The sequence below is a fragment of the Bidens hawaiensis genome, unplaced genomic scaffold (genome assembly GCF_021521415.1).
Source record: "Bidens hawaiensis isolate Kalapana, Puna unplaced genomic scaffold, B.hawaiensis_p1.1 tig00017348_1, whole genome shotgun sequence".
Taxonomy (NCBI): domain Eukaryota; kingdom Viridiplantae; phylum Streptophyta; class Magnoliopsida; order Asterales; family Asteraceae; genus Bidens; species Bidens hawaiensis.
Window position 1 is genome coordinate 166,545 of NW_027492625.1, and position 18,108 is coordinate 184,652.

At 34.7% G+C, this 18,108-nt stretch overlaps 1 protein-coding gene across 1 annotated transcript; it reads left to right on the forward strand.

Moving 5' to 3' along the window:
- Positions 1–215: 215 nt before the first annotated feature.
- Positions 216–15,284, forward strand: LOC143553661 (ABC transporter C family member 2-like). Its single transcript, XM_077043605.1, has 28 exons — positions 216–254; positions 1,456–1,856; positions 1,941–2,119; positions 2,218–2,257; positions 2,763–2,919; positions 3,025–3,139; positions 3,222–3,302; positions 3,404–3,428; positions 4,135–4,191; positions 4,364–4,429; positions 4,597–4,671; positions 4,861–4,972; positions 5,321–5,451; positions 5,531–5,637; positions 6,263–6,356; positions 6,444–6,611; positions 6,695–6,835; positions 7,348–7,548; positions 8,497–8,595; positions 8,671–8,823; positions 8,909–9,279; positions 9,856–10,036; positions 10,131–10,454; positions 11,225–11,981; positions 12,844–12,965; positions 13,445–13,690; positions 13,808–14,222; positions 14,957–15,284. Exons 2-28 carry the CDS (start codon positions 1,524–1,526, stop codon positions 15,052–15,054), a joined length of 4,848 nt encoding a protein of 1,615 aa, XP_076899720.1. The 5' UTR covers positions 216–254; positions 1,456–1,523; the 3' UTR covers positions 15,055–15,284.
- Positions 15,285–18,108: the final 2,824 nt, after the last annotated feature.

Genomic DNA, 18,108 nt, shown 5'->3' on the forward strand with positions numbered 1-18,108 from the left:
ACTCCTGAGCAGAAAGAAAAGAAGAAAAAGAACAAGATTCCCACTGTGGATTAAAACCTTCCTTTTGGTTTGTCACTTTCCTGCTAACTTAATTATAAGCTCCATCCGTCCATTCATTCATATTCGCCGCTAGATATATTCCTCTCACCTTTTAACCTAATCATCTATTTCATTTCTGTGGCTGTCTGTCACTCATTATTATTATTATTATTATTATTATTATTATTATTACTCCACAGATCTCGATTTTGCAGGTAATTAATCCTCGATGATCATGAAATCCACGCTAATCACTCTCTTGTTCTTATCCAACGCTTAACACTCTTACTTATACTGTCTTCCGATTCAACGCCATCACTATTATTATTATTATTATTATTATTATTATTATTATTATTATTGATTTGAACTGGTTAATGGAGTCGGTTTAGTCTTTGTTCACGTGTTTGAACACAAATTTTGATTTATATGTTTATTTTAGGGTTTAATATAAGGTTAGGATGAATTAACACGTGAAATGAACGCGATGACTGTTCTTCGTTCATTATTATTATTATTATTATTATTATTATTATTATTATTATTGATTTGCAATGTTTTAGTGTTTGTTCACGTGTTTGAAGACAGATTTTAATTCAATTGGATTGTTTTAGGGCTTAATATAGGGTTAGGATGAATTCACACGTGAATTGAACGCCATGACTCTTCTTCCTTCATGATTATTATTGATTTGCACTGCTTTAGTGTTTGTTCACGTGTTTGAAGAGATGTTTTAATTGAACTGGACTGTTCTAGCTAGGGTTTAATATAGGCTTAGGATGAATTAACACGTGATTTACATGTTTTTTTTTTATATTTAACGTGAATACAATGATATTAAGATATAAATTAGTAATAGTTTTATTAATTTGGTGTTTAATTGTTTCAAGACCCGTTTTAATTGGATTGGATTCTTCAAGGCTTTAATATAGGGTTAGGATGCATTATTAACACGTGATTAGTCTGGTTTTTTTTTTCATGATAGAAATTATTAGTGGTTTGCGAATTTGCAGCACCGGTTTCACATGTTTTTCATTTTGTGATATTCAACTTAAAACATGATATGAGTGTATGAGTTTGGTTATTTCAGCTCATGTAAAAGTTATGTTTGGATTTAGGTTTTTGAAATGATTATTCGGTTATTCCAATTTGAGGCATCACAGTTGGATAGCTAATTTAGGTAGTTACATATTTTCTCTCTATATTCAGGTTTCTTGCAGATTCTTCTGTTGCAATTATCTTTATCAAAGATGACTAGAAAAGTACAATCATAATTGGTTATTGCTAAACACTCTAAACTGATTATTGTTGTAGTTCTATATATCTTTACAAACATGCAATTGGAGTTCCCATAAATGTGATGACCTAAAACTTTGGACTTAAGAATCTGAGCGGTTTATGATGTTTGATTTTCAGGGAGGGGGAAAAAGACAAAAGATGAACTGACAATTTAGAGGCAGTTGGTTCATCTTAAGCAGAGGAAGATGGGTTTTAAGCCCTTAGATTCATACTGTCGACCAGTGGAAAATAGTGTGTGGGCAACAGCAATTGAAAATGAATTCGGGCCGTACACACCCTGTGCAACAGATTCTTTGGTTACTGGTATTTCCCATTTGGTTCTTTTGGGAGCTTGCATATACAGGATATGGGTTACAAAGAAGAATATGAAGGTGCAAAGGTTCAAACTAAGGTCAAATCTCTACAATTATTGGCTCGGGTTGTTGGCTTTTTACTGTACTGCTGAGCCTTTGTTTAGATTGATAATGGGCGTTTCAGCTTTCAATGTTGATGGAGAGACTGGTCTTGCTCCATATGAGGTTTGTTTCTTTTTGTATGCATTTTTGTTTTTCAATTTCATGCAAATTTGACTTATAAATTTCTGTTTTCATCTATCATTGCAGATTGTTACCTTACTAATTAAGGCTTTTACCTGGTGCTGTATGTTGATCATGATCGGTCTTGAGACAATGGTCTATGTTTATGAAGTCCGTTGGTTTGTGAGGTTCAGCGTTGTTTATGCTTTGCTTGGAGATGCAGTGTTGTTCAATCTTGTGCTTTCTGTGAGCAAACATTACTCTAGGTTTGTTTTATGTACTATATCACGTGAAGTTTCTTGCAAATAGAACAAAGAGCTATATAGTGAACTCATCAGTTTATGATTGAACTTGTTCTTTGCAGAGATGCTCTGTATCTCTTTGTCAGTGAGGTTGCCATACAGGTTAGATGTTCTTACTATCGTATAGTTTTTTTTTTGTTTTGTCACTTTAGTTGATGTAATTTTGAACTTATTGTATTGTCCTTTGGTTTTAAACAATCACACTAATTAAAACACCAGTTACAAAAGCAAGTTTTATAACATTGATTAATAATTTTCTTATGAAAATAAAGTGGAGGTTCCATCATAAAGATTTGAGTTTTATGAGATACGTGTCCAACATTCTATATTTTATTTCAAACTATTATTAACTTCAAATTTTATTTATAACCTTCAATAATGGCGTAAAAACTCTTTGGTTGCAGCACGATTACGTGCATTTCAAATCATCATAATATCATTACCCTAAAAAAGCATCAAGAGTGTCACTCTTATAACTTAATTCCTACGTATTCTAAGTCTATTTTGATTTTCAATATCGATAATGGAATGCAACATGATTGTAGGATGTTTGGATTGTAAACTTGTTTATCAAGAGCTCATATATTTAATATATTCTTTTATGTAGGTTCTGTTTGGACTATGCTTGCTTGTCTATCTTCCTAATTTGGATCCTTATCCGGGTTATACCCCTATACGGGCCGAGTCTTTGGATGATGTTGAATATGAAGAACTTGCTGATAGGGAGCAAATTTGTCCAGAGAGGCATACCAACATTATTTCTAGTAAGTTTACTAGTTAAAAATTTGTGTACTAAAACCATTTATTTAACCTTTTAATGACATGCTGTAGTGCATCTATTTATGATATATTTTCATGTTTCTTTTTAGGTATCTTCTTCTCTTGGATGGATCCACTCATGCTTTTGGGATACAAAAGACCTCTTACAGAAAAAGATATATGGAAACTGGACACATGGGACCAGACAGAAACACTAAACAGCAGGTATGCTATTGTTTCTACTTACATTTTTTTAACCGATGCTATTTTTTATTCTTAATGATGAATTTACATATTTTCCCTTCAGATTCCAAATATATTGGGCAGAAGAGCTTCGTAAACCTAAGCCATGGCTTTTAAGGGCTTTACATCGTAGTCTTGGAGGAAGGTTTGTATAATAACATTTTGCTACAAAGTTTTGTTGGCCACTACATATTTTTTTGGATAAGTTTGAGAAAGTTTGAATTTTTCATGTTTGTTTGATTACAGGTTTTGGTGGGGAGGCTTTTGGAAGGTATCCTATGAATATTTTCATTGTCTTGAATCTCGCATGTTTTTAATGCATATAGAAACATCTTTATTATTGACGTACGCCCTGCTTGCGGTGCGCGCATATAATGTATATATGTGTGAACTCTCGGGTGGGCAAAAGTGAAATTGCACTAATTTTGACGTTATTTTACTAATCTCGTGAACATAACTTTAAAAGTGGCGGAAGGTTAATCATGCATCATGTGGTAGCGTTGATAGCCGAAAGACAAGGGTGCATGCACCAATCGGCCGGTGTCCCAATGGTTGAGTGTTATGTGCCTTATGTCCAAGGCTTGATGCAAAACTACTATCGAGCCGGGGGTTTCACCGGAAGCAGCCTCTCTATTCCTAAAGGGTAGAGGTAAGGCTGTCTACATCTTACCCTCCTCAGACCCTACCATAGCTTTGCTATTGGTGGGATTTACTGAGTACGATGATGATGATGATGATTTATTATTGACTTAATAAAATAAATCTATGAATATAAAAATTTGATGAATGTCATGAATTTTGGCTCTCTGATGAGTTGCACATTGTGCAATATGGACGTCTTTTGAACTCAATGTGTCATGCGAGTCCTTGTCATTGAACTGAGCAATGAACATTAGATATGATAAAAATAATAATGGTTCTTCTTTGGTTTTGTGAATGTAATACAACGAACTTAAATGCGGTGTTTTTATTTGTAGATTGGCAATGATCTTTCTCAATTTGTCGGGCCACTGATTTTGAACCAGCTGTTATTGGTGAGTTATATAGCTTGTTTTTTTGAATTTCTGTATCTAAATTATTATCTGCTGTAAATTGGTGAGTTAGGTCTTTTTGAATCTCTGTATCTGAATTATTAGCTGCTGTAATTTCATTTCATATCTTTAACTAGCTCCACTACTTTCTGTTCTAACTGTTTATACTTTTCAGGCTATGCAAGAACGTGCTCCAGCTCAGATTGGTTACATCTATGCATTCTTAATTTTTGTTGGAGTGGTACAAGTTCTATAACTTTCTTTATATAGTAGTATTGTCATCCTTTTCTAATTAGAAGTTCTGTATGCTTCTTTTGTATAATTAAGGAAATGTATCTTCTGTTTCCACTACATCATTTTAACTTAATTTTAAAGATAGTTATACACTTATACTGGTTATCAATTTAGGTACTTGGTGTGCTCTGTGAAGCGCAATATTTTCAGAATGTGATGCGTGTGGGATACCGCCTTCGTTCTACTCTGGTAACAACTTCACTCTTATCATGTGCAATAACTGCTTGTTTCTTTTGAAATGTTTTGGGAAATTGGCACGTAAAATATTTATTTGGGAAGGTGTTGCATTTTAATTCTTACATACCCTTCTTCTGTTATCATTTATTTATAAATGCTATCTTTCTTGCTTTTGTGTTTGAACCTGTGATTTCTTTCAAGATTGCAGCAGTTTTCCGGAAGACACTAAGGCTAACTAATGAGAGTCGCAGAAAGATTGCATCTGGGAAGATTACCAACTTGATGACAACTGATTCTGAATCCCTCCAGGCATGTTTCAGTAGCATTTGTGTCCTATTGAGTCGTATATTTCGAGACATATACACACTTTTTGTCCAACATTTAAAGTTTGTGTTCATAAACAATTAGTGTGCCAATATGATTAAACAAACTATTATGATATTTTGAATTACAAAAGATTTAGGAGGTTTTGTGCATTAGAAATACACTTTGTGTGAATTTCGAGCCATTAATGTTTCCTTTTAAGCTAATTTTGTTACTTTACCAGTTTGACCAATCAGAGATAAAACATATCTGTAATAAAAGGGTTCATTGAGTGTAAGGGTATTGATTTTAATTAGTTTATGAAGAATACTATTTTTATCGTGTTTTCAACAGCAAGTATCCCAGTCACTTCACACTTTGTGGTCTGCCCCTTTCCGTATCATTATCGCTTTGGTTCTTCTCTACCAACAACTGGGTGTCGCTTCAATCCTTGGTGCGTTATTGCTAGTTCTCATGTTCCCCATACAGGTACAAAGATATTCACACATGCATTCATTATAATATAAATGTAACGTTTATTTTAAACACGTTTATAATTTGGAAACAGACCTTGGTTATCAGCAATATGCAAAGAATGTCTAAAGAAGGACTTCAGCGAACTGACAAGAGAATTGGTCTCATGAATGAAATCTTAGCTGCCATGGACACTGTCAAGTCTCTCTCTCTCTCTCTCTCTCTCTCACACACACACACACACACACACACACGAACTCACGCAGAGCTTGTAAATGAACTGAATGTTCTGTAAATTGATCATGAATCGTTCGTCGACAAGTTCGCTTTTTTTAAGAAACGAACGAATACAAACCAATTTTTTTGTTCATTTAGTCAAACGAACGAACATGAATACATTTCTCGTTTTTCCATTTATGTTCGTGAACTTTCATTTATTTAATCTTGTTGATTTACATTCATTTATGTTAGTTTACTGTCATTAATGTTTCCATTTAAACTTTTCAGCCACATTACAATTAACTATAGTTCTAATATAGCTCAGTTATGTTCGTTCATTTATACTGTAACAAATGGACATAAACGAACACGTTCATTTTCTTAACGAAGGTACACTAACAAGAAGACCCCATATGTTTAATTGTTGTTTGCTTAAAGTTAAATAAACGGAGACAAACATGCTCTGTTTATGTTCCCTCAGTTCGTTTACAGGCTCAAGTCTCTTTCCTCTTAATTTTTTTTAATTTTTCCTTTACAATACCATCTTTGTTAATGAAAACAATTTGAAAAACTAAATTATATCGGTTCGATCTAATTTATGTTTCAGATGCTATGCGTGGGAGGATAGTTTCCAAAAAAAGGTTCAAAGTGTGAGAACTGAAGAGTTATCATGGTTTCGAAAAGTACAGATGTTAGGAGCGGTATGTTAGCGAACAAATATCATGTACATTAAATATTTCTACGTGATATTATGATCCGAGTTATTGTTAATTATTGTATTATTGCAGTTGAATACATTTATATTAAATAGTATACCGGTGGTGGTCATTGTGGTTTCATTTGGGTTGTTTACATTACTTGGAGGAGAGTTGACACCCGCCAGAGCCTTCACATCACTTTCTTTGTTTGCAGTCCTGCGTTTTCCACTCTTCATGCTTCCAAATATGATTACTCAGGTTTTGTACAATTAGTTAATCAATTATTATTATTACTTTTTTATTCATTTCAAGTTTTAATATTTAAATAACTTTATTTGCAGGTTGTAAATGCCAACGTGTCATTGAAACGTTTGGAAGACCTACTTCTAGCTGATGAGAGAATTCTTCTTCCAAACCCACCTCTAGAACCAGGGGTTCCTGCTATCTCGATTAAAAATGGATCCTTTTCATGGGATTCAAAGGTCTTGTCTTTACTTTTTAAAGTGTCACAATTTAGAGCATTCCGCTTGTAAAAGAACTGAACGAACACAAACTGGGCGTTTTCGTGTTTGTTCGTTTAACAAACGACAGGCCACCTACAATTTATAGAACTGCTTTTTTTATTTTGTTGTGTTTGTTCGTTAAAAAAGTGAGTGTGTTCGTGTTCCTTCACGTTCGTTTGTCAAGAGGATAAACGAATGGTTAACGAACGAATATAATCACATAACTGAACATAGATAAACAAAACAATACCGAGACACCGATTAAAAGTAAACATGACATCAATCTGTTGGACCTAAAAAATAATAAACGAGCGTAAATGAACGAACGACACATGTGTTCATGCTCATTCATTTAACTAAATAAACAGAAATTCTTGTTCATGTTCGCTCATTTATTAAATATATGGACTTCCCTTTGAACGATTCACTGAATGTTCAGTTCATTTACAGGCCTATAGAGCGTGTATTTACTTTTCATTTACTTGTTGCAGTCGGAAAGACCTACATTGTCAAACATAAACTTAGATATACAAACGGGTAGTCTAGTGGCAATTGTTGGAAGTACTGGGGAGGGAAAGACATCACTTGTATCTGCTATGCTTGGGGAACTTCCTCCCGTTAGTGATGCACATGTTGTTATTAGAGGAACGGTTGCTTACGTCCCACAAGTCTCGTGGATTTTCAATGCAACGGTATGTGATGACTTTTGTTAACTTTTATATCTTTTTTGAATTTAGACACTGCAAAATAGTCAATGTTGGGTAACGGGTAGGCCTAACGAACACGGACTAGGCATTTTTGTCTCCGTTCGTTTAACTTTAACCGAACAAATGATCGAACAAACAGTTAATGAACGGAGTTTCTTGTTCGTGTTCGTTTTTTAATATTATAAATGAACAATTAACCACGTAAACGAGTATAACTTAACATACACGAACAAATATAACTTAACATGGACAAACCAACATCAATATCTTGGACCTAAAAAATAAATAAAATCAGACTAAATTGTAATTGGTGATATTTTAATTCGATAAAACAACCTTAAAATATTGTTGAATATGCAAACAAACGAACACAAATGAATGTAAACGGATAATGATTGTTAACAAACATAAATGAACAAATGAAACATTTGTTCATTAACTAAATGAACAAAAAATATGTTTATGTTTGTTTGTTTTTTTCATTATTAAATAAGCAAACATAAATGAACTTCCCGCTGAACAGTTACGAATGGTTCGTCTAAAGGCGGGTCAAAAGGGTTTGGGTCAAATCCCGAGCCTTTTGTATACAGGGTGAAACACATTGGGGGACGGTTGAGTTAAAGTCCTCTTGTCCATGTTATATAAAACATTTGTGCATTATATATGGTTGCAATAGTAATCTAATATTTTGAAAAAAAAATAATACAATGTAGTAGTTTGTATGCATTCGAAATGCGTACACTTTGTTCAACTTTCAACCCGTTTCCCTTTTAGCTACTTTTTTTAAATTAAAAAATGGCTTGCTAGTAACAGAAAAAAAAACCCAAATCAATAAGTTCATATTCCAGTATAATACTACGGTTATAATCATCAATAATGAATATGTAAGTGCTAGTTAGGTTTAACGGGTTGATACTTACATTTATTTTCCAGGTACGTAACAACATATTGTTTGGATCCCCATTTGAACGTGATAAGTACGAGAAGACACTAGATGTAACAGCCTTGCACCATGACTTAGAAGTGCTTCCTGTAAGTATCACTGTGTTTCATCAAAGTTCAAGTTTGTTTCACTTTATCTTTTGTCTAAAATTAAATATTTATTAGGGCGGTGATCTTACTGAGATTGGTGAAAGAGGGGTGAATATTAGTGGAGGACAAAAGCAAAGAGTTTCAATGGCTAGAGCTGTATACTCCAACTCAGATGTATATGTGTTTGATGATCCTTTAAGTGCTCTCGATGCTCACGTGGGCAGACAGGTAAAATTATGTAATTACTGCTACCTTTAATCACTTGATCATATGATTAACTTCTCTTTATGCTTATGGTACATGTAACTACCAGGTTTTTGAGAAATGTATCAAAGAAGAATTAAAAGGAAAGACACGAGTTCTAGTTACAAATCAGTTACATTTTCTTTCACAAGTAGATAGGATCATGTTGGTCCATGAAGGCATGGTGAAAGAGGAGGGATCATATGAGGAACTCTCACAGAACGGTGTACTTTTTCAGAGGTTAATGGAGAATGCGGGCAAAATGGAAGAATATGTGGAAGAAGAACAAGAAGTAGGAGATTCTGATTCAAAGACATCAAAACCTGTTGCTAATGGTGAGTTAGTTAAAGATTCTGAGAAGAAGAAAAAAGAAACCAAATCAGTTCTTATCAAACAAGAGGAAAGGGAAACAGGTGTTGTGAGCTTCAATGTTTTGAAGAGGTAAGATAGTGTAAATCTCGACTATTTTTATTTTTTTGTTGGTGTGCATGAAACTGAAAAAAACGAACCAAAATAACCAAACTCAAACAAAAACCGATGGTTTAGTTTAATTTATTCGTAACTGAACTTCCGGTTTTTCATGTAATAAAGACCGAAAAAAACGAACCGAATTGACGGATTTTCATGTTTAATTTTGAATTCTAAGTAATATGTAAGTCATTATAAGATATTAATAAATGGTGTCACCCAAATATTCTAGCCCAATTGTATAATAATTTATTAATTAATAAATAACAAAAACACTTAAGTCCCAAAATTTTAGGCCTAAAATCATCATTTTGGGCCAATTTGTTTTTCTCCAAAAATTTCAAGCCCAAATGGTAAACCGAAACTGAACTGTATCCAAGCTGAAATCCGAAAAAATTGAAACCAAACTGTCTTCAAAAACCAAATTTTTGGTTTTTTGTTCGGTTTTAACCCAAAATCGATCCGTACACAACACACGCCTAATTTTAGATTTGGATGAAAAGTAGAAATTACTTATTTTGTTTTTTTTTGTCTTTTATCTTATTTCAGGTATAAAGATGCATTAGGAGGTTGGTGGGTTGTGGGTATACTATTCGGGTGCTATACCGCAACTGAAACTTTGAGAATATTGAGTAGCACATGGTTAAGTATTTGGACAGATGAAAGCACGCCAAAGACACACAGCCCCTTGTTTTATAATATTATCTATGCACTTCTATCACTTGGTCAAGTATGTGTCTAATCCGTTTTACTATTAGCTTCTAACATGGTTATTACTTAATTCACATTATCCAAAGCTTATGTATTTACAATTTGGTTTTCAGGTTATGGTGACATTGGGGAATTCTTATTGGTTAATCATGTCAAGTCTTTATGCAGCTAGAAAGTTGCACAATGCTATGCTTAACTCCATTTTGAGGGCACCTATGGTCTTTTTCCACACCAACCCACTTGGACGGATTATTAACAGATTTGCAAAAGATCTTGGTGATATAGATCGAAATGTTGCCCCGTTTGTGAACATGTTTTTGGGCCAAGTTTCACAACTTTTGTCAACCTTTGTTCTCATAGGGTTATTGAGCACCATGTCTCTTTGGGCTATCTTGCCACTTCTGTTGCTGTTCTATGCAGCTTATCTGTATTATCAGGTATGTAAGTTTTACATGTATATGCTCGATCTGAACTGACCGAACCGCTTAAAACCAGTTTGGGCCAAAAACCCAACCCAAACCGGTTTGGGCCAAAAACCCGATTCGTGCACCTCTAGCTTAGGAGGTTGTATGCATTAAAAATACACTTTAGGTAAGTTGTGATCCACAAGGGTGCATGAAACCGAAAACACCAAACCGAGACAAAAACCGACGGTTTGGTTTTTGGTTTTCATATAAAACAAACTTTCGGGTTTTTTTGCATGTAAATAAAACCACAAAAACCGAATTGTGGATTTTCATTTTGTGTTTTTATTTTTTAAGTAATTTACAAGAATTTAATATATAGTGCAGCCCAAGTATATTTATAATTAATTAATTATTAATTAACAAAAGGTTTAGGCCCAAAGTTTAGGTTCCAATTCTTTATTTTGGGCTAATTATTATTCGACCAAAAACTTTCAAGCCCAAATGGTAGAACCAAACCGAACGATTTTTTAAAATCTTAAAAACTGAAATTTGGTTTTTGCTTTGGTTTGAGTCCAGAACCAACACCCCTAGATCCACCCATTTGGCCCGTTTCCTTTTTAAGTAAATTTTTTGATTTGGCATATTTGACTTTATAGAGATAAAGTACAACCCAAATCGAGCCATTTCTTCCAATAACTTTTTAATATTTATTTTATCGAAGAGATAAAATACAACCCAAATCGACCCATTTCTTCCGGTATATTTTTAATATGTATTTTGTCGACTTTTGGTTTCTTCAGAGCACGGCCCGTGAAGTAAAACGAATGGATTCCATCACAAGATCCCCTGTGTATGCACAATTTGGGGAAGCACTAAATGGTCTATCCACCATCCGTGCATATAAAGCCTACGATAGAATGGCCAAGATTAACGGAAACTCCATGGACAATAACATCCGGTTCACGTTAGTCAACATGAGTGCAAACCGCTGGCTCGCAATCAGATTAGAAACCGTTGGCGGTCTCATGATCTGGCTAACCGCCACTTTTGCAGTTATGCAAAATGGCAAAGCAAGAAACCAAGAAGCATTTGCATCCACCATGGGTTTACTTCTAAGTTATGCATTAAACATCACAAGTTTACTGACAGCTGTCCTTCGACTGGCAAGTTTAGCTGAAAACAGTTTGAATGCGGTTGAACGTGTCGGGACTTATATTGAATTGCCTTCAGAGGCTCCACCTGTAATTGAAGATAGCCGACCGCCACCTGGCTGGCCTTCATCGGGTTCTATAAAGTTTGAAGATGTTGTTTTGCGGTATAGGCCCGAACTTCCTCCTGTGTTGCATGGCTTGACTTTTTTTATTCCTCCGAGTGATAAGATTGGAATAGTGGGAAGAACCGGAGCCGGGAAGTCGAGCATGCTTAATGCTTTGTTTAGGATTGTGGAACTGGAAAGAGGAAAGATTATTATTGATAATTGTGATATTGCAAAGTTTGGGTTGACCGATCTCCGCAAGGTTCTTGGTATCATACCTCAAGCACCTGTTCTCTTCTCAGGTACTTCGAATCTGCTAATATAGTAAATGAACTGAACGAACACAAAAGGGGCGTTTTTGTGTTCGTTTGTTTAACTTTAAACCAAACAAACAGTCGAACATGAACGGTTAATTGAACGAGTTTTCTTGTTCATGTCCGTTCACTAAAAGTATAGATGAATGGTTCACAAATGTAAACAAACACAAACGATTATAAACGATCAGACATGCAAATATAAATGAACATAACTCAGCAAACACCAATTAAAAGTAAATGTGAACATTAATGTGCTAGGCCTAAAAAATTAGTCTAAGTTGTATTGAGCGATACTTTAATTTCACAAAGCTAAAAATAGTTGATGAATGTATAAACAAGCAAAAAACTAACAAACAAGATTGAACGTAAACAAATGAACGAAACAAAACATGAATGAACGAGTGTGGCATGTGTTTATGTCCATTCGTTTAACTAACTGATTAAAAATATTGTTCATGTTTGTTTGTTTACTAAATAAACGAACATAAACGGAGCATTGAAAGTCTGGTTCATTTTCCGCCTATTGGGAAGGATAAGGTGGTCCAGGTTAAAACGGTTATTTTGTATCAATTCGGGTTAACCACTTAACCCGAAACACTTTCCACAAATTTTAGCGTGTGGAACATGATTATAAAAATTTATAGTATTAGAACTGAATGGAAAGTAGATACCAGATTATTGGAAATTTCATTCAAGTAATGATTTCTAGTGGACAAAAAAAGTAAATTAGGATAATTTATCGAAAAAGAAAGTATTGTATTTCTTGTTATAACTAATTTGGGTTATCTTTACCTGTACCCTGAATTTTTAGTTTTTCTTCTTGACTTAATATAATTGTTTATTATAGGGACTGTGAGATTTAACCTCGATCCGTTCAACGAGCACAATGATCCGGATCTTTGGGAATCTTTGGAGCGGGCCCATCTTAAGGAGGTTATTAGGAGGAATCCGTTGGGTTTAGATGCTGAGGTACACGTTTATTTCCCATTTCTTGCATTTACTTTAAGCAAGCTGTTTTATTTAACCCTCGGGTGGGCAAAAGTGAAATTGCACTAATTTTGACGTTATTTTACTAATCTCGTGAAAATAACGTTAAAAGTGACGGACGGTTAATCAGGCATCATGTAGTGGCGTTGATAGCCGAAAGACAAGGGTACATGCACCGATCAGCCGGTGTCCCGATGATTGAGTGCTATGTGCCTTATGTCCAAGGCTTGATGCAAAACTACTATCGAGCCAGGGGTCTCACCGGAAGCAGCCTCTCTATCCTTATGGGGTAGAGGTAAGGCTGTCTACATCTTACCCTCCTCAGACCCTACTATAGCTTTGCTATTGGTGGGATATACTGAGTACGATGATGATGATGATGATGATGATGATGATGATGATGATGATGATGAAGCTGTTTTATTTAACTTTATCATAATTTTGTTTTTGTTGTGTTAAAGGTGTCAGAGGCTGGAGAGAATTTCAGTGTTGGACAACGGCAGTTGTTAAGTCTTTCGCGTGCGTTGTTAAGGAGATCAAAGATTCTTGTTCTTGATGAAGCAACTGCTGCTGTTGATGTTAGAACAGATGCACTTATCCAAAAGACCATCCGTGAAGAATTCAAGTCGTGTACTATGATTATTATTGCTCACCGTCTTAATACGATTATTGATTGTGACCGTATTCTTCTGCTCGATGCTGGTCAGGTATATAAGCATTCATCAAATCAGTATTTTCCCTTTTTATCTATATAACTAAAATGTTAGATGTGACTATAAAGCCTAGAATGTTGAGTATGCATGTTTGTTTGTTTGTTATCCTAGGTTGTTGAGTATGATGCCCCGGTCAAACTTCTGCAAGACGAACAAACTGCTTTCTCTAAAATGGTTCAAAGTACAGGGGCTGCAAATGCACAGTATCTGAGAAACTTAGCATTCGGGGCAGAAGGAGAGAAGGCGGAGAAGGTGGCAATAGATGGCCAGAAGAAGTGGCTGGCCTCCACACGGTGGGCAGCTGCTGCTCGGTTTGCGCTTGCTTCCAGCCTCAGTTCATCTCAAAACGACCTCACGCAGATTGAAACCGAAGATGATAATAATATCCTGAAGAAAACAAAAGATGCAGTTTTTACTCTTCAGGGTGTTTTGAAAGGTGAACATGATAAAGATATTGAAGAGTCACTTGAACGGGCCCACGTTCCCAAGGATAGATGGTGGTCTGCTCTTTATAAAGTAGTCGAAGGTATGTTGGTTATTGTATGTTTTATTTTATTAATTTGTAACAAGCAAACGAACCCAGTAAAATTACACTCATATAAGGTTTATTTAAAAACCTTGTGGCTCGCTCGAAAAAAGCTTGTTTTTAAACGAGCGTAGCCAAGCTGGCTCGGTTTGTAAATGAGCCGAGCCAGGGTTAGCTCGTTAAATGGCTCGTTGAGCTTGTTTAAATTAAAACCCAAGTTAATATATTATCTATTTTTTTTTTATTCTTTTTTTATTATTATTTTTTTAAATTGATTACATTTTTAAATAATAATTTTAGTTACTTTATGAAAGAAAAAAATCATTAATATTTTTTTCAAGTTAGTAATCAAGAAAACAACGAACCGGACATGTTTCGATACCTTTTGGGCATATCACAACTTTGTTTATTTTGAGGTTTCTCATTCAGTTGCTCTAGCGGATGCCGGTATCGAATTATTAACATAAAAAGCATTGTGTACGTTAAAAATTATTATTTAATTAAATCAATGTGTAAAAAGATTTTAAGGATCCCGCTCGACGAGCCTCAGGCTGGCTAGAGCTTTTCTGCTCATTAAAATAAACAAGCTCGGCTCGTTAACTCGTTTACAGCCCTACTAAAGGCAGATGTTTTACCCACTGAGGCCTTCTGTTTAAAGTAACCCCAGTTTGATATTTTATTAACTTATCTAATTATTATTTAAAATCACATAATCGCGTGTACATTGTCTTCAGGTCTTTCGGTGATGGGGAAGTTGGGTCGTAACAGGCTCCAGCTATCAGAATATGACTTAAAAGACGAACCAATTGATTGGGACCGTGTTGAGATGTAGGTTACTGGTTCAGTGACAATGGTTCACCAACTTAACCATGGCTGTAATTTTGAAACCTGTTTTTCAACCATAATTGTACCTTTGAAAACCCGTGTTTTCGTGCTTTGAAGCTAGATAGCCGATCATATTGATGTTTTTTGTAAATCAGTTTTAAGACGGCGTACCAGACTCGAATAATTTACGCCAATAGATGGATTTTTCTTTTTAAAGTGGATATTACTTTTATGGCAGATAAAGCATATGTTGGCACTTTGCTAGTACATTTGCATCTGAAGTTAATTTCTTTTTTTTATAAAGTACTGATAATTATGTATACATTTGACTGTGAAATGTTTTTAGCAAAACAATGAATAAATTGAATAAATTATTTGCCAATATTTAAATTACATTAATAACCTTTCAGTTATTAAGTTGTCTTCTTAAATTACATAAATAAATGGTATTTTGGTGTACAATGAGTGATGAATTATTGAATCATTAAATTGTAAGGTACTTTATTCATTGAGAGAGTCGTAATTGTTTACTGGACCCACATGATCACATTTGGACCTTTGTTTTCAAATTTCAAATATTCTTGAATGTTTTCTTTTCTAAAATATATTTTGACTTAGAATGGTATTATGATAAGCATGCAACACAACATTAAAAAACACTGGCCAAACAAAAGTCGTGTCCTCTTATCCTAGCTGCAAGACTTAACAAACTGGATTCCCGGTCGTAGTTGAGGATTTCTGTTCAGATTTTTAAAACATATTTCGGGCTACCTCCACGAGCCAGTCTGCAACAGCCGAAGCAGTATGTACTGTCGAAATTATCCTAGCACCCAAACTATTCGTAACGAGAGATCGGGATCCATAGAGAGAGAGAGAGAGAGTTGGATTTGAGAACACGTATAAATCATCGGCAGGGAGCCATTTGGTTTCATGTGCATGGTAACGAGCTGGTTAGGTCGTGTGTGCATGCGGGTCGTGAGTGATCTGGTTTGTCGGCGTGTCAAAACTGCTCACCCGACCTTTCTATATATTGGGTTTTGTGATGAGTCACCATGACACATGGCGGCATGTGGTGCGCTGACCACCAGGAGATGACACTTAACATGTTGACTCACCTTTACACATGACATATGGCGGCACGTAGTAACTCATCACCAGAGGAGGACATGTGGCTGGTGACTCACCTCCGTTACCGACACTTGTCACGCTCACACACATGGTGCTGCCACACGACGACACTTGTTACATGACCCGGTCGAACCACACAAAAATACTAAGGCAACTCTCAAGCGTTCTACCAATATGGGACAACCCCTTTTTCCTTTTTACCAATGTTCAAGTTCTCAACTACACACTTTAGAGTATTGATATCGCATTCATCTCTACTCTTTAGACTCGTTAATAGTTAGTTTATCACTAACACATACTGATAATTATTATTAGTCCAAAAATTTCCAACATCTAGTTACTTGCATTTTATGATCTTGTCATTTTATCCATAATAGTTGTCATTTGTAAACTAAACAGATTCGAGATTAAAGTGATATTCTTCCTTGATCGTTTGCTTTTGTATTCGTTAGCAAAGCTGTTATATTTTGCATGATATTTTTTTGTTAAAACCAACCAACTTATGATTTTATCCAGATAGACATTAGCAAAGATTTAGTATTAGAAGCAATCATGTATATGGATCGATACCTAGCTCCTATATACTACATATACAATAGGTACACTTGCTTGTGTGTGGTTTGGTTATGAGGTGAAAATCATTTCTATAAATTAATAACCCAATTGTGTGGAAAATCATTATAAAAAATATATATGCTTCCGCACGTCAATATGAACCTACCTTAATAGGTTAAAGATAATTAAGAAATAGAAAAGACCGAGATTATCAAGAATCGACAATGTTAATATAATGAGTACTGGTTTCAGTGATGTTGGTCGAGACGGGTCAGTTTATGGTCATACAACACAACATGCATAATGTACATATGATAAAGAACAGAAAATAAGTGATTCCGGTGAACAAATTTAATTAATCAAACGATTACATAAGTATTCTCCTCCCATAGCGAACTTGACCGGGGGTGGCGGCTCACATACATTAACTGACCGACCCTTAAAAATGAAGTCTAGTCCCCTATTTACAAACCCTTGAGCACGTACTAGCGTCATTAAAAAGTTAATAGCGATATTGCTAATGTCGCGTCTAATGTCATATATATCATCAGCATTCAGCGGCACTAGCTAATGCCACTGACAATGTTGCATATTTAGAGTCAGTGTGTATCTTTGCGACATTATTTGTTTTGCATCTAATTTCTCTGATATTACAATTCTAATCGGATCATTTAGTTGATAATACCATCCTTACATTTTTAGACCTCCAGAATACGTTTTACCTTCAAAACTTTTTTTAAATTTATGGATGTGTATTATCCATTTTTAAGAGTTTGAAAAGTATTTACGAAGATTGTTTAAAATGTTTAATAATGCTTAGATAAAAAGTAATAACATAAACTCATATTATAATATACATGTGCTTGCATCCTTACATACATGGTAAGTAGTGAGCACATTGTAGTCATGCACTCGTTTGAGTTGTTTCTATGTTTAAGTGGTTAACGATCATATAAAGTGTTTGTTGTGCTATTGAGTGATAAAAATTATTGATATTTGTAGTCTAAATGGATATTGACAACTCTTCATAAACATATGGATAATTGTATCCAATTTATAAGAGTCATAGATTATTACTATCCTACTAAATTGTTCAAAGTTATTGTCAATGGTCTTAACGAATTATGAAAACCTTTTTGAGCCGGTCAACGCTATACACCCGCATTAGCTGACGTGTTTTCAAATTGTTTTTATGAAATCAAGGATAGACATGATAGATGACACATATGTCGAGTGAAGATTGAGGATTCTTAGGCATAAATAATATGTAATGATTCGGCTAAATTTAGAAAAACGACACCCATGTAAATTTGTTTAAAAAAAATAAATTTTGTAAATGTTACGAGCGTTTAAGTCCTTCTTTAATGTAAACGAATAA